Source organism: Corvus cornix, chromosome 10 (assembly GCF_000738735.6).
Source record: "Corvus cornix cornix isolate S_Up_H32 chromosome 10, ASM73873v5, whole genome shotgun sequence".
Taxonomy (NCBI): domain Eukaryota; kingdom Metazoa; phylum Chordata; class Aves; order Passeriformes; family Corvidae; genus Corvus; species Corvus cornix.
The window spans coordinates 3,581,420-3,604,438 of record NC_046340.1 but is presented as its reverse complement, the minus strand read 5'-3'; the positions used below and the strand labels follow the sequence as shown (position 1 = coordinate 3,604,438).

Here is a 23,019-nt window from a genome sequence, read left to right as displayed (position 1 = left end):
ACAAAGCCACACAGCATCAGTATGACATGTGAAACTAGCCAGTTCTACAGCTCTTTACACTTCAAATGTTTTCATGATATTGAGCCTTACAAAAAAAATGTCAACCCAGCCTGATCTTTAAGCCTTTCACCATTCAATCAACACACGTGTCACAGATATTTAACAGTAACTGTAGAGATGGATGAACGAGTTTGTGGAAAATCCTGACCCAGCATGCATTTGCTCCAAAAGCCCTCCCAACCCTCTCTAAAGTTCCTTTCACATCAGTGGAGATCTTATTTCTTTGTTACTCCTTGCTAATTTCCTGGTCATCATGCTGCTTGCTGATGATGTAGCAAAACCACATCCATCATCATAACCAAACCCTTCAGCTGAGTCCACACAGCTTGATTATAAAACGTCACTTTGGTAAGGCAAATACCTACTGTAAGGAACAACAGTCCCTCTGCTGAAACAAGCAGGATGTTTCACATGCTGGAAGTGAAGAATGTGCCTAAATACTCTGCTGTGTTTTTCATCTTGTATAACAAGCCACTTTTTCACAGGAAGTAGATTAACTCTGTAAAGGAGACAAGAAGAGGAGTCAGGTGTTCTGGGAAGTATGGGCCATCACTGTATTTGCTGTCATTTCTCTACATTCTCTTTTTTACCATTCCATATTTTCCCTTTTCCATTTCTTTTTTTTCCAGGTTTCCTTCCCCTTTATTTTCTGCTTCTCTCCTTTTGCTCACAGACTCCAGATCTGTAAGGACTTGCTTCGTAACTTTGTCTTGTACAGAATTAATTTAGTACTTACCCATTATTTTGCATTATTCTGCTTTAAATGTGTGAGTTCCACTGTCCAAGCAGGAGCAAATGACCTGTGTGAATGCTGGCGAGCACCTTGTTCTCTGTGGCTGACAGGGTATAAAGCCCGTCACTCTTAATTGCCACCACAGATGACCTTTCAGCCTGAGTTTTGAAGTTCAATCATGAGATATATGGTATTTCCCAGGCTATTTGCACATGTTTTAACTGAAGACTGTGTATGTGTATGCAGCCATGGGTCACTACACAAAGTGGAAACACCAGCTTGTGTCGTAGGCCACCAAACAGCCACCAGCTGATAACAACTCTCAGTTATTACTAACCAGGGTCAAATTCATGCCAGTGACCTAGAAGGAAAGGGCTCCATATCTCATTACTAACATTCTGAGCTCTCCAGTCCCCCTGACCACTGCATTCAGGTCTTTTAAGTAAAAAAAAAAAAAAAAAAAAAATCAGGAAACGAAACCAGATATTTCAGTAAAATGCATGTGTAGTACATGACCACATTAAACAGCATCCAGAGAGAGTGAAATTCTTCCACTCACAATCTGATCATGCATTCTCAGCATACAGACACCTCCTTAAACAAAACAGCTACAAAACTATCAACTAATATCCTAGGAATGAGTATGATAGAGAAGCACCTCCAGTCTGTCGAGTGAATACCAGACATTTAGAGAAAAAACGAAATACTTCTTTTACTTGATAGTCCCAAACTTTTCTGAGTGAGTCACTCCGGTGTGCTCAGTAAATAAAAAGATTCACAGAAGCCCCTCAAGTGCATTTTAACAGACAAAAAGGGATTTCAAAGTCTTTTTAAAGTCATACCAAGATAAACTGTAAAGTTTAAAAAAACATTTCTTTTTCTTAAATCCTAAGACATTAATGAAGTGCATTTGCAAATATCAAAATAGGATGCCAATATTCAAAAATGGGATTTCAAATTCTTTTCCCCCATTTCAGGTTCTTATGCAGTATTTTTGTTTTCTATTTTGGGATTGTACGTAACTTTTGTAAAGTTTCAGGATATTTAGACAGAAAGGACTCAAAGCTGCAGGATACCTTTAATGTGATCCAGCAAAAAAATTACAAATTCATGCTTCAATTCAGTTAAACTGCTGATTGCCAGAACACATTTGAGGATATAGTTCCAACAGATCTAGGAATTTGAGGTCTTTAAAGCCTAACTAATTTAAATAAATGTATACACTCAGCGTTTTACTTTCCTTAAGATGATAAATAGGAAAAAATCATGAACTCTAGGTTCTTTCACACGTTATCTCTACTACCATATAAAATATTTCTAATTTAAATGTCCTAAAGTTGTCAAGATACTCATTAAAGTAGGAGAACTCATAGCCCCTAGCATAGCAGTTATGCCACCCTTGTATTTTTTGAAATACTAAATCCTAAACTCAGGCTTGGTATGAAAGTAGAGAAATTAATTTTTATTATTTTGTTTTACTATAGACTTGGATCATTTGGTTCATGAAGAGCACATTATTCAGCTATTTATTTGGGCTTTTAGATATATTCCTTCTGTAGCAGGCTATTAGCCACCTTCAATGCAAAAAATGTGTTGAAATATTATGTCCAAATTAGTTCATTTGCCTGAAAGGGAGTGGGAGGGGAATAGTGATAGTAAGAAAACTCTTTGTGTGTGTTGTTCCAGGCATGATAGCAGCCCTGCCAAATCCAGGTGTTCAAAATCCAGAAGACAGTTCCCAAAACACAAAATTGGATCAAACATCACAAGATTAATATCTGTTTGTTTTTCTTTTGATTTACTTTATGTCTTCTGAGATTTAATTTTTAAATGAAAGCGGAGATTCTTACTTAACCGCAGAATTTTGGAAGCTGTGAGTTAAAGAAGAAAATTATACTGAGAACTTCATCTGCTCCTGCTTTTGCCCACCCTCTATTGCTCAGCATCTACACTGGAACTGTGAGGAAGGGACTACACAAGCCATTTCACCAGAGCTGCACCACCTGGACTGTCCAGCACGCTGTGAACCTCTGGGCTGTCAGTTACAGCACACTGAGAACATCAAGGCTGCTTTGTGTTGAGGAAGTGATGCAAATGAAAATTAATGGCCCAGTGAGTGTGGTCCTGCAGGAATCCAGTAGCAGTAGCACACCATCCTCAATCTAGTGTGATTATTTGGATTATTATAACATAATAATAGATAACATAATTATAAGAAGTGTGATTACTTGGGTTATTCGAAGATTTCATTTTATTTCTTCTGCAAAGGACAGCCTGTGAACTCTGAATCTAAATTTCACAAATTTGAATGATTTGACCTCTACATAAACTAAGCTGAAGGAATAGATGCATGAAATCTCAGAGACCACATGAGTTCAATATACACACCTTCAAGTTTGTGATCTGCCTATGGGGATTCCACTGCACATCTCCACAATGTCAAAACTTTCCCCTGGATGCTGGTGTAACTAGCCCTAGAGACTGTTCTAGATTCAAAGTGATTTCCATGATGCAAAATGTGGAAGGAGAGGCCATGTGAATATGCTGACACAAGCAGGTCTCCTTGACCCATTCCTGGGATAGCATTATTTACAGTGTTTAGGAAACTATCTGATCTCTGAATCTGTTTGTCTCATTCAGTCTAGTGAGTACACACCTAAATAGTGCACTAGTCTAGTCTGGCACTCAGAAAGCATTACTGTGTTCCTAACCTGATCATCCCAAGCTTATGCAACTGTGTTTTCTGTCTTTCCCACTAACTTTTGAATCTATTGGCCAATCTCAAATAAATTCGATAGAAGAGCAGCGATCTCAAAGATATTAAGTTCTACCCAGCTACATGAAAACTGATGACTAGATAGATGACTGGCCTCATTAAGAGAAAAACTGCAACGTGAACTTAAAAGTTCTGTTTTGTCTGGCTCACCAGCTGGACAGTCAACACACAGGCAGCCACAGGACATGCTGCCTCTTGCCCAGCTAGTAATTAGGTATAGCAATGAGACCTCAGGATACTGTGTATGGACAGCAAGAGAGGACAAGAAAGCACAGGTGGAATATTTGAGGTCCTGGATAGAAGAATCATAAGGTACATGAGAGGAAGCAGATGATATTACTATGGTGGAGCCTTACAGAGACATAAGATTAAAAGACAAAAGCGTAGGCGTTGACTTATGACACCATTCTTCATCACCAGGAAGGTGTGTAGTTGGTGGTTATCAATAATGTGCAACTCTTCCTTTTTGATTTTTAAGACAAGAATGTGTATCTGAGAACCTGATCTAAGTTAGATGCTCAGTCAGAAGTCAGTGCATCTGCACCCAACTGTAGAAACCAAAGATGGCACGAGTGAGAGCTGAGACAATAGTGTCCACAGAACATTTATAGCCTAAACCAGAGATCTTCCACAGAGCACTTCAAAGGCAAATCCTGCGCTGACCGTGCTATGTCAACCCTGCTACAAACTGAACATTGCAAAGATGTCACCAAGACCAGGACTGGGGTTTAGAACATTTTGTGACTGCAAAACAGGGACTTTCCACTGGCATTCGCTGTGTTGGACATCATATGCACAGGTGGCATAAGTTACCTTCTAGGTTAAACAGATGCTTGAAGCTACAGTACATCACCTATCAGGGTATTTTAAGAGAATCAAACAGAGACGACCTGATGATCATAAGAGCCACAATGCTCCACAACAATATGTATGTTAACACTGTGGAGCTTAATAGCTCCTCAGCAGTATGTGACTGTGTTAACTTATTGAGGTATTTGCTGTATAACCTAAGTACAGGGGTCACAAAGAGAAAAAGAAATTGCCCTCCTCAACTATTAAAGCACTGTGCATTTGCATATTATTCTTTACTCTCTGACAACTGTAGATATTCTCATCGTGACCTCCAATTGTCAGTTTTCAGCGTGCTGAACAGAACTGAGGAAAATGTGCTAAGATCACAAAGGTGAAGTTACATTTCCAGTTGTTACCCTTTCTCATCCAAAGCTTCAATAAAATTCTTCCCAATAGAATACAAAAAAATATAGAACTGGATTCTTTTCTTTGCCCAAAGATGCCAGGGTGCAGATGAATTGCAATGTAAGGAGCAGTGCCATCAGAAAGGAAATGGTCATGCATGGGGCTTCTTCTGAAAATAGTTCTACTGATTTTGAGTGGGGCACCCAAGTACAAAACTGGGCGCTGCAGTCTCTGAGTGCTCTTGAAAAACATTTTTGATACACGTCATGCTTTGGTAGACCCTTTATACTACATGACTACACAACAGGGATACTTTTCTTATGATGACTTTAAAAAGTTATGATCATGCTATTTTCTCCATGTAAAAGGAAAGCAATGACTGTACAAATACTTCAGTATACAGTAAGAAAATGAAGGCAGGAGTTTTGATCTACATCTCTGACTCATGTTCATGAATTCATTAACCTCAGTGGACTCATTCACCTCTGTTTTCAGAGTAAAAACTATTCTCAGTGAAAGATTAGTCTGCAAATGGTAACATTTCCCCAAACTCGTGGCTGACAAAAGCCATATCATTGTCTGGTATATATTAGAGTGCCGTTAGGGCTGCTGTGTATTCAATCCCTCTACCTATAACCATCAAAGGACTGATGCTCCAGCTGGAGATCAACAGCCATACACACCAGTGACACTGCTGGAAATGCTGTATAGGAAAAATTCTTATACAAGAGGAATCAACATCTGGAGGTACCTACAAACTCTCTCGTTCCTTTGTATCCCTGGAACAGCACGTTCTGCTCAGACTTCTTGAGCAGGAATTAGCCACTGATTAATTTATCCATCTCAGTATTTCTACTGGGCTCATCAACAAGATAACTTGTTAAGAAGTGCTTAACTGCTTATTCAGTTGAGTGTTATTATTGCCATCAGCATTTCTCGTGGATCTTTCAGTGAATTTACAATTAACCAGTGCACAGCTTGAATCCACAAAATCTTGGCATGTACCAATAGCAATGGGGGACAGGACTCTTCAGTTCAAAATCAACAACATTAAACAAATATCACTACAGTGCATAAAAACCTATATTTTCCCAGAGTAGAATAAAAAACATAACTTACCTGTTTATTTTTATAGTCCATTAAGTTCTATCAACTGTACTTCCCTATAGGGAAAATACTATCTTGTAACACTTCCCCTAATAAATAGCAATGCCCTTAACAGTCTTTACTACCATAAATTCAATGCCTGTAACGAACTTAGGAAAATTAATCATGGTGTGCTTTAAACACTAGTGGCATCAGTCACGTCAGAACTGGTTTGCAGGAAAAGCATCTCCTTGAAAGTATGGAGCACCACAACTCCCACTGAGCTCAGTAAGGCTGGCACTGTCTTAAAACTTTTGTGTATGTGTAGGAGAAAAATAGATCAGTCTATCCCACCCACAGTTTATATATTGTTTTCTTAAGAAAAGTTCAGCTCACACAAATAAATGTTTAAATTTGCAGGCTCTTTTCTAAACTATATTAAAGGAGATCAAATTCTGACATATTTGCTCTTGGTGCTTCCTGATCCTTGAGTGTTATTTTTGATTCACAGCTGCAGATTTCATTTATGCAACCTCAGTGTTTTGGGTTTGCATTAATGAAATCTGTTAGAAGCAACCACCTGCCTTTTGCTTTTCTACATTTTGATCTTGCAGATTAGCAACATGCAAGAGAAAATATTGACACAGAACTACTAATGCAAGTGATTTTTGTCATAAAAGTTATTTTTGTCCTCAAGAGCCATCGATCTCTTTCTCTGCAATGAATTCCTGTTGCTCTCTAGATTGTGACTATCAGGGCTTGTCAGGACTACCGCATGTATAAAATATTTGTGCCAGTCGTTTGCCAGCTGGCAGTTCAAACCAACATAGCTCATTGTGAAAATGTTTTGCCTGGATTTTAAAATCAGATCTAGGGTTAAACTAAAGATTGTACCAACTGTATGTCTTAAATCCATTCATTCCATCTGACCTGCACATCTGCTGCATGTTAGCCTTACCCTGCTGTCTGACAGTGGCACACATTTGAATCCTCATCATTTTGATTAAAGACTTGGTTTTGTTAGGATGTCATGTACAGTATATCAAAGGAGATCAGTAACCAGTCTGAAAGTCAGATGACAAAGAAAACAATCAGCACATGCACAGTTAAGCAGAGTTTCATGAAAAGAAGGCTTAACATAATGAGTCATAATTTGGAAAAGCATCTGTAAGTGGTCTCACTACTCCAAGCTCATAGTGGACAGTTTAGGATTTTAGAAACGGTTACTAAGCACAGACAATCACAAGAGGTGTGCTGTCATGGGCTCTGTGCTAGTCTGAGTACAAATTGGTTATCTCAGATCATCAAATTGTACAACATTCAGATTTAAGACAGGCAAAGCACAGAACATTTGGTAATAATCTTTTTTAAATTTTGGAGATTTGTTCAGCTGTTCAGTAAACTAATGTAGAATAGAAAACCACCTTTCCTTTAATCAGTAGATAATGAAGAGCATTTGTCTCTTACTTGTAAGACTATCTTAAATACTAACTCTGTCTTTGTTTAGCAAAAATATGATTTTTTTGCCTACCACATTAAAAAAACCTGCTGGTCAGCCTTCCTGACTGATTCCTGGTTTAAATATCTTAGCCTATTATGTTTCCTATTTGTGTTTATTAGTGTATGTATAAGTGCATCTGTGTCTGTGCATCAAGATCATTATTAATCATCGTAATGGCAGGGGAAAAAAAGAAAACTTCTAAGCCCACTGGAAGAGCAATAGTGTTCCAGTAAGTTCAAGGTCTGCTAGGATTAAGGTTTGGCTGATCTGAGCCACCTGCTCTTCAAGTGAATACAAAAAGATGTGAGTGTAGTTCCTGAAGAAGAGAGCATGGATTAGCTGGTTTTAGGAAAAGACAAATCCAGATACTTGCTTAGCAGAAATGGTCAGTGTTAGCTGCCAATCCTACCAAAACAAAGTTTAGGGTCTGCTGTTTGTAACATTTTCTTTGATGGTTACCTCTCCACATATCTTTAAGCGATAGTTAAAAGGTAACAATTACTTATGTAAGATCTTAATATACTTTTTTTTTCCTCAAGGTATACAGGATAATTTGTTAGAAAACTTTCAGCTAACTTTAAAACTTTATCATTAAATGAACTAAACTGTTTTTAAAACAGAAATCAGGTTTTTTTAATGATTCACCAGTCCTTTTGTTTATATCACTTCAGGATTTCACAAGTGAGTAATTCATAATCGCTTGAGCTGTCCACTGAAGGATCAGGCTTCCATCCAGTGTACATATGGCACTTGTGCCTTCAGGCTTAGGGTTTTAAAGCCTGTAAAGAAATGCAGTCAGGCATAACGTGGACTACCTGTGACTGAGAAACATGTGCTCATTAAAGAACACCTCTGCAGGAGAGGAACAGCACAGAGGCTGGGAAAGCTGCAGCAGGGTGGATTTCCTTGGATCACTGTGTTAAATGCATTTGGAAGGCAAAAGAGTGCAAGTAGAAAGGTATTACGGGAACACTCCCACCAACTGGAAAACGTTGATCTTGAACATATGATCAATGTATTTCCCAGGTTTCCTTCTAAAATCATCTGTGTTCTTTTAATGCACTTAAAGGCATCCTGTGTTGTATCTTCCGCACTGACGCCACCAGAAAGTTTTCCGTGGTATGCTAGTATTTGTGCATGATCTTCAGCAGGAAGCTCTCCTTTGGTCTTCTAAGCCATGTGCTATTTATTATAGAACTAGGATAGGAGCTGATATTTTCCCAAGCAATTATGTGAATGGGGACCACGAGCCCTTCTGACTTTCAGTAAAACTCACCCGAAACATTTAAATATTTTGAAAATTTCAGCAACTGAGTTTTGAACTAACTTTTAAAAGAGCATGAGCACAATCCTGCACATAATCTTTATGAAATAAATCTTTTATTTATTTTTGGTACTCAATCCCTCTGTATTTTAGACCAGGCTATAAGCAAAGATAACTTTCACTCACCAATTTTAGTTCACAAGGATTTGTAAACATTCATTTACTAACAGAGTAATAGTTTCACTGTGATTTTCTTGTAAGGACTTACTGAACATCGTCACAGTCATAAGAAAGTGTGGATTGCTATATTGGTGAGACCATCATAAGCGATTTTGACTTGTCTTGTACATTTCACTGCCCTAAAAAACACTCAAGTATCTTATCAGACCAGAATCCACTGATTAATAGGATGGCTGTGGTAACTTATTTTTCTGTTAGTGCTTGTTTAAGCTCTGTTAAATCATTCTCTCTGTGTTCAGTCACTGGATTAAACTCTGGAAAAAGACAAATTGCTCTTATTCAGCATAGTTTTCTTTACTGCACCTTGCAAAAGAATTAAGGTGATCTTTATTGCAATGGACTGCATCAAAAATTATAATACAGTTTAGGCTCTTATTCACCGTACATTCATTAGTACTTTTCCCTTCCTCCTCAAGTTTCTGTTTCTTCATAGTGACCACAATCAGATGTCTGGTCTACTCCTCCAACATACATCCTCCCCCAACATTGTTTTTATCAGGATTTTCCTTTCCCAGGCCATTTGACAGGTTTTGTAGAGAATATATTTTTATATGCAAGATATTTTTAAATATCATTGAAATCTATTAAATGTTTGATTTTTCTGTATTAATAGATTGATAAATCACAGGTTTATAGTAGCAATACTTATTTAGGACAACCTGCAGATGCAACATCAAATTTGTGTTCAGTTTCAGTGATGTACAAGAAACACGTGCTCATATTCTTTAGCTATCTTTTAAGCTACTTTCTTTACATCCATGTAGAACAAGTAGTACCATGGCCATACACGTAACATCAAAAGCTCTCCCTCAAAAAGCAGTACAGAGTAGCTCCATTTAAAAATGAGGGGATGAATCAAGCCTCCCTCATTATTTCTGGGAGATTTGTCACACCTACTTCCATTAAAAGAACACTAGAACATAAAAATGAGCCTACTGAGTCACACCGAGCATCTCTCCTGCCCTGTATCCTACCTTCTACACAAATGGATGCCTAGGGAAGAGTAGTAACAAAACAAACTCCAGAACACAACACAGTCCCACTGCTACTGATGTACTGCATCTGAAGGCAAATCTTTGCTTAGTTCCTTTTTCACTGAGCATTGCCACTAACATTTAATCTTACATTTTCTTCCACTTCCTACAGTTTCACAGCTTCTCACTTTAGAAAACTGTAAATTGTTTTAGGAAATTAAGTCCCTACAACAACAAAAGTGCATTTTTATCATCAGCAAAGCAGACTTGACACTGGCAGAAACCAAGAACTTTGTAAACACAAAATGAACTCCACAGCATTGTGAGATAATATGCATCTATAAAATGCAGTTTTCCAATTTTCTCTCTTTTGTCTCACTTAGAGAAATGTTCACTTACAGAACATTTTAGTAGCAAGTTTATGGAAGCCCTGTTCCAACAAGAGGCTTTCAAAGGTACGTGCTAGTTCTCGTACCTGGTGCTCAGCCAGCAGATGGGGCTATTAAAGTCACAGGAATGAAAGAGAGAAACAGCGTAATTAGCAAAATTAATGAAAATCTCTAAGTACTAAAGGCCAGAACAAAGTATACTTTACAGCTTAGAAGAGATCTGAATGCATTCAATGGTACAATAATTTACTGTATTTTTTTCTGAATGTATATGTGCTGGAGAGTGAACCAAAGGTATTGCACATATTAATTTATTTTGTATGGGTGGAATTTTATTGCGTGCGATGAGGCCCAGTTGTATCAATGCGACACTTTTCAAGTAAGATCTAAAAAAAAAAAACAAAAACGTGTCATAAATGCACACCAAGTACTAAATCAGCATAATTTCAGTGTTTTGAATTGCCATGGGAATAGCTGAGTTCCCATCAAGTTAGGTCTTGCAGAGGTAGCAGTCATGCTTCTCTTTTCCTAATGGTGTTACCATCACTCCCTTCCCTGTTGACTATTGTTCAGGTATAATTATAATGTGCCTGCAGAAATCCCATTAAATGTCTAGCTTTTGTTTGTAAATTATATGTATCGTAAGGTTTATGAACTGATTTGCGTGTTAAAAATTCGCAGAAGAATTCCAAGTGAAGAGCCTTAGAGTATTATTTTTCAATAAATGAAAATAGCATGTCAGTATTTTAGAATGGAGATTTGGGCCCTTTTCGCCAGCTCAACAGAACCTGCCTTTCAAATATTACAAAGGACAACTGGGCATTGCCTAAAGGCTGCCTGTTTGCAAGCAGCACAGCCAGTGAGCAATTTATTTATTAAGGGCACAGCAAACATGTCATTCAGCTGTACACTTTACCCAAATCTGAACCCAAAGATGCTGTTGAGGATCTTAAATTCTTGAATTGCTCCTCATGAAAATATATTGCTAGAGTACACTTTTTTATCAAAATTGATCTGAAAAGTGATATAAGCAGAAAGAAGTTTCTTGTTTAAAAATAAAATTTCATCTGCTCAGAGACCTGAACTCACATAGGATGCTGAAGAAAAGCATTAAAAAGAAAGCAGCCAAGGAGAAATGAAGGGATGTATTTCATAAAGTATGAGGTCACCCTGCTGTCTCAGCAATCTTGTCTGTCTCTTTTTATCACTGTACTTAGGTATTACTTTTCCACACATTTTATGTCTGGAAGGCTAGGATTAATACTTGCTGAGGGGTATAGAGTCCACCAAACATTCAGACTGCCCAGCTGCACAGTAGTCTGCAGCTGAGATTTGTACTTTTATAAAATTTAGGCTACCTGGCTTCTTAAAGGGCAAGGAATACACACGAGAATTTTAAACCCTGCATCTAATGTCTCTCCCTCACGTGAATTTCAAAACAGCTGGCTTTTATACACCAATTCATTTTTGTATATTGAGATGGAGAATTACATCCAACAAATATGGAATTACATTATTAGACATAAGACCAAACCCTGGCTTTTCTGTAGTGCTCTAAATTTTACCTCACTCTAGAGCTGAGAAACATGGAAACGCTAGTACTGGTACATCAAAGCATTGGAAAAATTTAATCAACGGCACCTTCAAGCTATTATGCATATCAAGTGGCAAGATAAAATCATGAATAACAAAGTTCTGCAAAGTGGTTGCACAAACACTGTTGAAGCAATCTTATAAAAGCGTATTTCTGCTGGACTGGACATGTCCTTTGCATGGAGGACACCAAGCTCCCAAAGGAAAGAACGTGTAGTAAACTTTTAATGTGTGAAAGATCAAGAGAACGACTGAGGCAGAGCAAAAAGATGCCCTGGAAAAAAAAGAAAAATTAACCTCACCCATTGTGACACAGGCAGCAACACATGTGGCAAACAAAACGTGTTGGAGAGACCCATTAACATCTGCTGCAGAAAGCTTGGAAGAAAGACATGCAAGCCAAGAGAAGAACAGGGTAACTGGCAAGCAGAGAGAGTGTGAGAGTGGGAGCACGTGCAGGGAAACTGCAGAAACAGCCAGGAAAAACGATCCCAACGTACGGAAGTTGATGTCACACAAACTCGTGCTTCTTTCGTCTTCAGAACAACAGGCACCAACCGATGATGACAAATTCATATTTGGACCTTCGTGCCAACCCTTAATCTGTGGTGCAGCGGCTAATGTTATTCTTGGAGCTAGACAGACTCTTGCCTAAACAGCAGTAACCTAAAAGAGCGTGTTCACTTCAGCTCCATTAAAAAATGTGGGTGGGGTGAAATACATGGGAAAGAAGCAATCATGAAAGCGATCCATAAGGAAGTTCATTTCATGCTTCTAAAAGGGTTTGGCAATAAGCAATTGGGGATTTTTTGATTAGGGGAAGGTCCTTGTACTTAAAAAAGTGAGAGAGACCATTTATTGCAGGAGAATTGAGAGAAAAAGGGTTCCAAGGCATCCATATTTATAAAAGAAATCATCTAATTTTTGTATTTTCTCCTTTACCCCTGGCAATGTCTGCTCCAATTCTTTGTTACTGAGTTTAGGAGACTCTTACTTTCACAGGAGACATGAAAGAAGGACATTAAGTTCACGTCACATCTGTGAACATGTTGCCATGTCAACAGGCAGTACTTTGTGGCTTAATTATTGATTGACTCATGTTCCTTTAGGACATAACACAAGCAATAACAGCACACCGAGCTGCTTTTCTAACTTAGATACCTCTTTATGCCATATAAGAGGTGTGGCAATTCCAACCTAGGCATGGGTAAGGTCTATATTGGAGCTTTAGCATAAAAGACCCTACCACAGCCACCTTGCATGAAGAATATGGTGGTCTCAAACATACATAATTATATTAATCACATCAATAAAGAACTGGGACTTGAGCCTTTGTCCTTTAGATAAAAAATCCTTAGCATGCACAACTGCAGCTAAAGAAGAGCTTTTTTAGGTAATGCATGGATTAGTTCCTACAATCACTCAGTCATTCAACAAGTCAGCTATAGCAACCAGAACAAGTTATTTCCAGGCATAAACTGTGAAGTAAGAGAAGGTAAAAATTACAGTGCATTATGTAATCCATGGCAGCTATTCATGCACACATTGTTTTCCTGTGGTGGGTACAAGGTTGATTAGCCCATTCTCATTGACCATCAAACTACCTAAGGTTACCTTACGTTTACCAAGATGTAAAAGCACATACCCTAATTATTAACCACGAAGTATCAAATACTACAAAACTACCACCCTAACTTGCCTCACAGGAATTTGTTCCTACAGCTACATTCCAGCTAGGAGTCTATATGCACAAAGCAAGGGACTATAAACAGGCAGAGAGGAGCACTGAGTAGTTCCAAGAACTCTCAGCAAAGTTTGAAGGAGATAAGCAGAATGGGGAGAGAGACGAGATATTTTTAAGTTGAAGTATCTCAATCTGCTCCATTTCACAGCTGGGTAAATCAGTATTATCTCTGCTGGAGTCTTACGAAGTCTCCTTTGCAAGAGTAAATTCAGACCTTGTATTGGAAGTGTAGTCAGGCAGGATTCCCAGGAACTCAAAAACAAAGTAGAAGGGTAAGGTCTTGGTTTTTTGAAAAGGGTATTTAAACTAGAGAAAAGACATGTAGAAATGCAAGACACAATTCTAATCCAAAAAGAGAAATTTTTTTTACCGTATAGGTAGTTCCTTTGAAAATTTCATCTGCCACTTACAATTTTAAGCTTAGTATCCTGGGAAGTGGATGCACAGAAAGAGGTGGGCAGCATCTTGGAACATCCTTTTGATGTGTGTGGTCATGTTCACATCTTGCTAAGCTTAATATTTCAAACCCAAGTTGTAGACACAGCGGTGGTCACACTCAATTTGTCACTGCTGTACCATTATATATATGCTGTGGGCCAAAATAAGTGCTCCTTTCTGCTTAATTCTTTTTCTGTAATATATAGAAACAATTTAGATATGGGTTTTATTTAGAAAGTTGTATTTGAACTAAGCAACTTTTAATTAGCAATGTTGCACTATTTTTTTAAGGGTGTTTTTTTATACATCATGGAGAACTCTTGTATGCTCTTCAAAGTAATTTCCATATAAAATTTTATTTCTTACAGGTGCATAAGTTATGCTAAAAGATAGGCTTTTACAACAAACTTTAAATTTATTTTCTAATTACACTGTACATTTATTTGGAGATGCATTTCAGATTTGTTGACCTGGCAATATTTGCTTTTCAGCACTTCACTGTTTTTTGGAATTTGCTGTTGTTTCCTGTGAAACGGGAACATCTCCCAATCAGAAATCCCATCTCATGACTAAGAAAACACATTCACTCATCAGATCTACTGATTTTCCTCGGTGGCTTGGATCAAGTCTGTCCAGGCCTCAGAACCTCCTCTGTGTAATCAGGAAAACAACACTTGCCTTCTGCTTTTGTTCCACAGTGTCTAGAAGGGCGCTGGGACAGTCTCAAAAATTACCATGTTCAGTGTACTGGGATTACAAACTGTGTTACAGTTTCTTAGTGCAATAAATGAATAATAATGAGCCTGTTCTAGTTTCAGAAGAATACATCCATCCAAGCCATTTATGTAAATAAGTTAACTTGATACACAGAAGTGCTGCAGCCTTACAAATTCTACTTCCCCCGTCTGTAAAAATGACACTTCTAGCTCCTCACTGCTCTTGCTTAGAGCTACTTTTCAATTTAATGAGCAAACTTTCCTCTTGCCCCCTCACTCCCCTCTCTTTAAGCATTAATCTCTTGGGTAAAACATTGTCAAATGACTCTTAAAAATCTAAAAATATAATGTCCATGCTACAGCCTATCTTGGCAGTGTTATCTTCAAAGAGTTCCAGAAGGCTAGTGAAGCATGACTTTTTTTTTTTTCCTAAACCATGTGTATACAACTGATCAGGCTGAAGGATGCTTTTACAAGATACTCCTTCCCCTAATCTGTTAAAATTCTTTCAAATGTCATTCCTACAGATGAAATTAGCCTAACTGGTCTAATTCCACATGGTAAGATTTTTATTAAAGAAAGCTCAAAGTGAAAGAAAATAATGATAGAGAAGAGCATATAATTTGTGAGGGCTTGACATACACTGCTCGTGGAGCTGTAATCATCAGAAAAGTCCTCATTTGCCTCAGAAAGTGTTACCTGCGTTATCATGCCATGATGACCCAAACTTTCTTTTGTCTTTTTAAACACTGGAGCTACAATGACTCCTGGCCACCTATAAAGGAGCCCTCTGCCTGCCTGGGCAGAGGAGCCCACAAGGAGTCTCAATTGTTTTATGCAACCTGAAGAAGGCAATATTCCAGAGTACTCTTTTTCGCTACAGTAGTTACAGAGATAGCCATTAGAAAGGAAAAGGGCCATGGACCTGTTCCCCACAGAACTAAGCACTACAGTCAGCAGCTTAAATCCAAAATGCCTTCTGCTTCCTCTGGATTGATACACCACTGACATTATCCAAATCAAATTAAAATCCTTGAGGAGCTATATCCATACACCTTAATGAAAAGTACCATTCATTCATACCTTCTTGTTATGCCACCTTTTCTCTGCATTTTATACAGTCCACTGTATGATGCAGTATTCCATCCGCCAGCCACTGAATGACAAACTAAAAATTTGTGTTCCTGCAATTCCAGTTTCACTATTGCCACTCACTTTAATGAGTGAGTTCTCCACAAGAAGAATCTCTCAGCTGGCTCTAGACAGATACTCTGTAGCTGGCATGGCCTTCCTAATGAATGACAGCATAGCCTGACGTGTTCACTCCTTAACAGAGGTACAAGAGGAAACAAGATGAACCAGAAGTGAAACAGAACCATATCATTTTCAGCAGTATGATTAGATTGCTTATTTCTTTACAGCTGGACATGTATCCTGCTTATCTACTCACTGTGCTGAGCCAAAATGCCAAAAGCATAAAACATAGCTGTATGAGGTCACCGTGGCATTAGTCAATTTTTTTACTAAAGAAAAAGAAAGGCATGCTGTTCATTCTATTGAATTTATATACTGACACATGATAAAAATCCAACCTCGACCAAAGATTCCTGCAGGAGACTCTTCAGTGGCTAAACAGAAATGTACAGCTGGCATATATCACATGATTTTTTCCCCTAGTGGTTAGAGCTGTGATTACTCTTAAATGCATTTTGCAAAGATTCTAGAATGCAAGTAATTTACAAGCTTTGCTTATCAAATACTATAGCTAAAGTTTATTATAAAGTTAAAATACAGTAATTACTACATGACAAGGCTAACTGATTCCCAACAGAACCACCCCTGTACTTTCTATTCTTCTGATAAGTACAACTCTTCCTTTTTCTGAAGCAGTTCTAAACAAATTATGGATAAATGTTGCTTCTCCCATATGTAGTATGCAATAGCATCTGAGTGACTATGATTGAGTGGAATCATCACAGCTGGAGAACAGGAAATAACCTGAGGGTGAAGGGAGTCAGAAAAAAATCTGTTCCAGGGTCCAGAAGGTCTCCTTGGCTGCTGGGGTCTGCAGTGGCAGTGTACGAATGAATGAAACACAAGAGTGAGCATAAAAGGCAACGCCCTTGAAGTTGAACAATACAAGCCAATGAAACTTCTGGCCTTAGGTTTTACGTATCTACATGGTTTTTACCTCAAAAAAGTAATTTAGTCATACTTAAGAGTTCAAAGAACCCGAAAAATAAAGAATACTTTATCCAGGATTGTATTTACTATTGTGTAATTTGAATCTCTAAATGACTGAGAAAAGTTCCAAGTGATTACTGATGAAACTTTTTGTGAGTATAGCTCCTCACATTTCTTCCTCAGCCAAATGTAAAAATGGACCGTGAAGTTTGGTTATTTATTTGATATTGAGTGTTATGTTAAGCACTCCACTAGGCCCAGCTATTCTCTCAAATACTTTTAAATGGGCTTTCTTTGGTTTATCAAGTTACTGATTTAGCAGTTAACTTTTTTTACTTGTGCACGTCTGTAGGTGTATGACTATGTTATATCAACAGCTGTAACTGTTGCCTGTGGGTATTTTCTTGGACAAAATGGATGACTCCGCCTCTTCTCACATGAATTCAAGGTGTGGTCACCTACTTCAGTGTGTCTCTGTCTGGAATAGCAACCTCGCATGACATGCACCATGAAAGAACAATTTGTATAATGCTTTTAGCTCTTTCTGACCATTCTTTAACATTCCAAATATTCACAATGTCCAGCTACTTCTGACTAAGAAAGTCAGGAAGTGGTAATTTTTCAGGAATACAATTCACTCACGGTTTTGCTTAGGAAAAGATTCCTCCTTCAGCATTGTTCTTCCTACTCAGTCATGTAGACTGAAGTTGGCACACCAGAAGTGTTTGGCTTCTTTTCCAGCTGCCCTAGAAAAGGTATGGAGATGTCATCCTCCTCACAATGAATGACAAATTGGAATTACCACAGTAGGATGACCCAATATACAGATCCTGGTAGTATGATCCAATATACTGAACCAAATACCTTAAGGTGATTGATAATAAAAAAGGCCTGGTTTTGTTTGCTTGGTTGGTTTCTTTTTTCCTTTTGTTTACTTTTCCAAAAATCCATTCTAAAAGGCAACAGTGAGCTACAGGAAAACGAAAGCAAATATAATACAATTTTTCTGGAAACCTTTAAAGAAGCAGTTTCCAAAACTGGTCTGGAACTCTGAATGTCCTCTCCAAATCACTGCTGGCTAACGAAACTTGTGGAAGTAGATTCCATTGCCTTGCCTTCACTCTGTCTCTTTTTATTGATCAGGCTCCTTTGAAAAATAGAAAGAACACACCTGGAGATTACAACTTGGCTACACCTCAGGCAGGGCGCTCTAGTGAGGGGATTGTGGTTGCTAGCACACACCTCTCCATTTTAATATATGCATGTTTCAAAATAAACAGAAATGCTCCTAACATACTTGCATTCCCAAATATTCACATTGACTTTGGCGTACCAGCACCAGCATTCAACAAAACACTGGGGGGAAAAAAATGCAAGCATCTCAAACATCCCGTTTTGATTTACTTTCTTGTGGACTAACATCCATAGGTGGTCCCAGTGCTGAATTGAGACTCTCTGTTGTAGAGGCTGGCTCATAACTCCAGGGTTTAACATAACACTACACCATGAAGGAAAATCTAGTGCACATTCCAGCCCTTTCACTAAATAGCATGGAAACTGTATACACTCATTCCAGGTATAAAATTAATCTCTTCCTAGTGCTCACTGGCCTATTAGCTTGGCAGCCTTTCAGCACTATGCTTTTACAGCATCGACACATTTCAAAGAAAGCAATGTGTCTTTAAATTCCTGTTTATAGAATTCAAGATTCTTTGATTCTGTTTCAAAATCATGATGATCATGACATAAAACAGGGGAGCTGTGTGTAAAATGAGTTGTCTGTAAGATCTCTATTATTCACATGCATTTTAAACCTGAATTTAAAAAGATTCATTTACTTGAAGCAGCTTAGTGAACTTCAGTATTTTGGTAAGCATATGCTACACATTTACAAAAGATCCATTTAAGAGACTTTCTGTTTGTATTTCCCACATTTTTATTGCAAGACCAAATAACGAGTAGCAGTAGTAAGTTCACATGTAGCATTAAATCAATATGATTTTTTCCCCCAAAGCTGCTTCCTTTCTGAATAGTTACAACAACATATGGCATTAAATAATTTCAATACAGACATTATACTTATCAAAAACCTCGTATTATGTCCTCAGATGGCCTGCTGTAATATGCTTCATTTACTTAATTATTCAAACGTTTTTGTCTGATTAGTAAGTTCTTATTTATATAAAGTTTTTTATGTGATCAACTGTAGAGAGTTAGTTGACATTAGTTACTGTTTCCACTAAGACTCAATGAGATTGCAAGGGGGATAAAGTGATTAAAGGGTTCAAGTTCTATACATCATATAAGCATCTAATTATATTTGCTTGTTGCTATATGAAATCATATACAGTGATAATAATAGAACTGTAAAGTTGTAACCAGATCTATTCAAACTGATCTTCCAGAACTGTGTAACAACCTTTTAGCCTGGGTAAAAAGATATTCATTATTTTGGCAAAAAGGTGCTAAGATATTTTTCCCTGTGTTTTATGTATACAATCTGCACAAATATAGTTTGTGCATGTCACACAATGAATACACAATAGTCTCTTTTTTATACAGAGTAATTCATAGGATCCATACCTTTGAGTCACTATTTTTAAATGAGTGTATCTTCTTGGGAAGATACATTGAATTCAGACAACTAATCAATTTTCTGAAACAGGTGGATCTTAGCTGTGGAAGCTTTTAAAAAAAGAGAAGGAAAAGGTTAATTCTCTTGTCACTTGCCCAAGTTTTACACTGATGTAGCTTTGCACATTGCTGTGGGATCACTTCCCCTATTCACCGTGTTAGAAGTCCAATTCAGACTTTCCATCGAGCTCTTGGTATGCTGGCTGACAGCAAATGCCACCTCTTGACTTCTTGGAGCAGTCAAGGACTGTGCTCCTCACCTTGTCCGAGCAGCGGCCTCCTCCAAGCCGGGAGCGCTGTCTCCACGTGCGGAGCGGCTCCCAAAGCCTGGCGGGGCACCCCGAGCCGAGCCGAGCCGACCCCAGCCCCTGCCCAGCCCCTGCCCCAGCCTCTGCCCCAGCCCCAGCCTCAGCCCCAGCCTCAGCCCCAGCCCCTGCCCCAGCCCCTGCCCCTGCCCCTGCCTCAGCCCCAGCCCCAGCCTCAGCCCCTGCCCCAGCCCCAGCCTCAGCCCCAGCCCCAGCCTCAGCCCCAGCCCCAGCCCTGCCCCTGCCCCTGCCTCAGCCCCTGCCCCAGCCCAGCCTCAGCCCAGCCCCAGCCCCAGCCCCTGCCCCTGCCCCAGCCCCTGCCTCAGCCCCAGCCCCTGCCCCAGCCCAGCCTCAGCCCCTGCCCCAGCCCCAGCCCCTGCCCCTGCCTCAGCCCCTGCCCCAGCCCCAGCCTCAGCCCCAAGCCCCAGCCCCAGCCCCCTGCCCCAGCCCCTGCCTCACCCCAGCCTGCCCCAGCCCCCCAGCCCCCTCAGCCCCAGCGCCTGCCCCTGCCCCAGCCTCAGCCTCAGCCCCTGCCCCTGCCCCAGCCTCAGCCCCAGCCCCAGCGCCAGCCCCTGCCCCAGCCCAGCCTCAGCCCCAGCCCCTGCCCCAGCCCCAGCCTCAGCCCAGCCTCAGCCCCAGCCCCTGCCCCAGCCTCAGCCCCAGCCCCTGCCCCAGCCTCAGCCCCAGCCCCTGCCCCTGCCCCTGCCCCAGCCCCAGCCTCAGCCCCAGCCCCTGCCCCAGCCTCAGCCCCAGCCCCTGCCCCTGCCCCTGCCCCAGCCCCAGCCTCAGCCCCAGCCCCAGCCTCAGCGCCAGCCCCAGCCTCAGCGCCAGCCCCAGCCTCAGCCCCAGCCCCTGCCCCAGCCCCAGCCCCAGCCCCAGCCCCAGCCTCAGCCTCAGCCTCAGCCTCAGCCCCAGCCCCTGCCCCTCATGCGGGGCGCGGGCGGCACCGAGGGACGGGGCGGACGCGGGGCGCTGCAAAGCGCGCTCAGGTGCGGCGGAGCGGGGTCACAGCCGGCAGATGACAGCCCACCTGGGACAGCCCACCTGTCACCTGCCCCCGGCCCGGGCAGCGAGTGTTAAATAGCGAGGGGGCAGAGCCACCCACCCCGGGGCACAGGGGGTGCCGTCGCCGGTGCGGGTCGCCTCAGGACTGGCCCCAGCGTCAAGTGCCTTGTGGTGCCGTCGGACATGGAACCTGTGAGTACCTTCCCGGCGGGCGGCTTCGAGCACTCGGGGTTACGTGGTGTTGCGATGGGGGGAAGCCCCGCTGCAGCCTCCGGGCTGGAAGGGCGCCTTGAGCTGGCCGTGCGGCGGGGCCGCCCCGGGCCGCGGCCCTCGCCGCTCCCCGCCGGCCGCACGTGGCTGCGCCGCGACGCCGAGGAGGCTCCGTGGGGCGGCGGGGACGGAGCGGCCCGGCCCCGGGAGGGCCGCGGGGAGTGGCGCCTCACGGGGAACCGCCGCTGCCCGAGCCCCAGGAAGGACGGGACGGCTTTTGGCCTTAACTTTTTGACTTGGTTGTGTGCGTATGTGTTTTTTCTTTTTATCGTAACTGCCGGAGGGCACGATATTTTGCCCTTTCTATTAGCAAGCTTGGGCGTTGCGCGTTTGGGTGATGGTTAATTGCTACCTTGTAAAGCCTTTGATAGCAGTCGGGGAAGTGTTTTTGTGGTCATAAGAACCTATTGAAATATACATGTATGTTTACAAGATCACCGAGAAATTGACAGCAGTATCACAATGCCATCCGGAGCCTCCTGGAAGACCCTCTGGTTTCATTTTACTCATTCTCCTGTTTAGGGTAAATGCTCAGATTTAGCTTTGATGCTTGAGTTTCCAATGAGTTACACAGACAGTGTGTTTTTGTGTTATGAATTAACGTTTTAAGGTAGATTTCCTCCTCCATTCAAACATACCATCTTGTGTTTTGGTAGTGCCTTTTGTTTTTCAACTACCAGGATGCTGGAACATGGTTGAGCTCTTGAGAGCAAGCATTCTGCTAACGCTTATTACTTACAGGTGAATGTGATTTTTTTCCCCATGTATAAAGATTTCTACAAACCAAAAAGGCAGCTCTAAACAATGTGCAAAAATTCTTTAATCCTTTTTTTTCCTTTACATCCTAATGCAGTTGCTCTTAGAATGTTCTATGTGATTCTTCTTGTGGCCAAACTGAGGGTAACATGTGTTACCTTCAAAAAATTGTCTGCAAAATAGATTGTCTTAATTATATCATTTCATTTCATGTGTGCTCCAGTTGGATACTTCTTCAGTTGCTGTTATGTTTGCTTTGAAGGACATTTTTGAAATAGTGAGTGGTTTTTTTAGTCTTTCAGGGATGCTGGATGCTTCTATTAACAAAAAAAAAAAAGGAAAAAAAAACCCACTCCTCCAACTCCTTTATGGTCTCATGTGAATAAAGGAGTGGGTAAAAGATACTTAATCAGCTGTTTGTGTGTATAATGGCTGTCCTTGTTCTAGTTTTTTTCATCCTGTATTATTTTTAAATCATTGTAATTAGATAAAGAGTGCTGGTATTAATTCCTAGCAAACAAAAAATACAAATGTGCACAGTCTTTAATGATTTTATGTAACATAGCAGTCTGACAGTCACATGTGCAAACTTACAGCTGGACAAGAACCTATGAGAGGTAACTCACAAAACTCCATTGTTCAAAGTCAGGATGCCAAAGATAGCTTTGGAAGCCTTCAATGAAGGGAATTCTTAGGTGGGAAAGAAGACTGGATGTAAGTTTTGAGCGTTTTGTGAATGCGCCTGTCTTGCTAACGTGGTAAGTTTTGTTTGAGGGAAGGCAAAACAAAAAGGCTGCAAAACCAGGTTCTCAAGTTAGAAATGGTGTTTGCCTGGACACTCTAGAGTCTGTTACCTTCTATATGATGGAACTCATTTAATCTTTCCAGGCACATGGTTGGCTCATCTCACATAAAAGGATAAGGCTGACTTACTGGGGATCTTTGGTTTATCTTTTGCTCTCTGTAATGGGATAATCAGGTAGTCATACTGTAAGACATAAAACTGAATTGTGATGCACACACGTGCAAGTCCTTCGGCATTTCTTAATGGGAAGTTTCAACTTTGCAACCTGTTTTGTCGGGAGAGTTGGAATATGTATTTTAGTGTTACTTTTCACTTAAGCAAAAAACTACAGTGGAACTCATAGAACCAT

General features: G+C 40.5%; 1 protein-coding gene and 1 long non-coding RNA gene across 2 annotated transcripts in view; one reads left to right on the top strand and one right to left on the bottom strand.

Annotated features, from left to right (window-relative positions):
- On the bottom strand, nt 1-19,856 carry LOC109143444. Its single transcript, XR_002043622.2, has 4 exons — nt 19,684-19,856; nt 19,479-19,580; nt 17,538-17,641; nt 1-559 (listed from the first exon to the last, which is right to left on the bottom strand). It is a non-coding gene; the product is annotated as an uncharacterized LOC109143444 (long non-coding RNA).
- Nucleotides 19,857-21,006: 1,150 nt separating this feature from the next.
- BNC1 (basonuclin 1) overlaps nt 21,007-23,019 on the top strand; it is a 74,420-nt gene continuing 72,407 nt past the window's right edge. Inside the window, exon 1 of the mRNA XM_039557711.1 lies at nt 21,007-21,031. Coding sequence (XP_039413645.1) covers nt 21,023-21,031 — 9 coding nt within the window. The 5' untranslated portion in view covers nt 21,007-21,022. The remainder of the gene's footprint in view (nt 21,032-23,019) is intronic.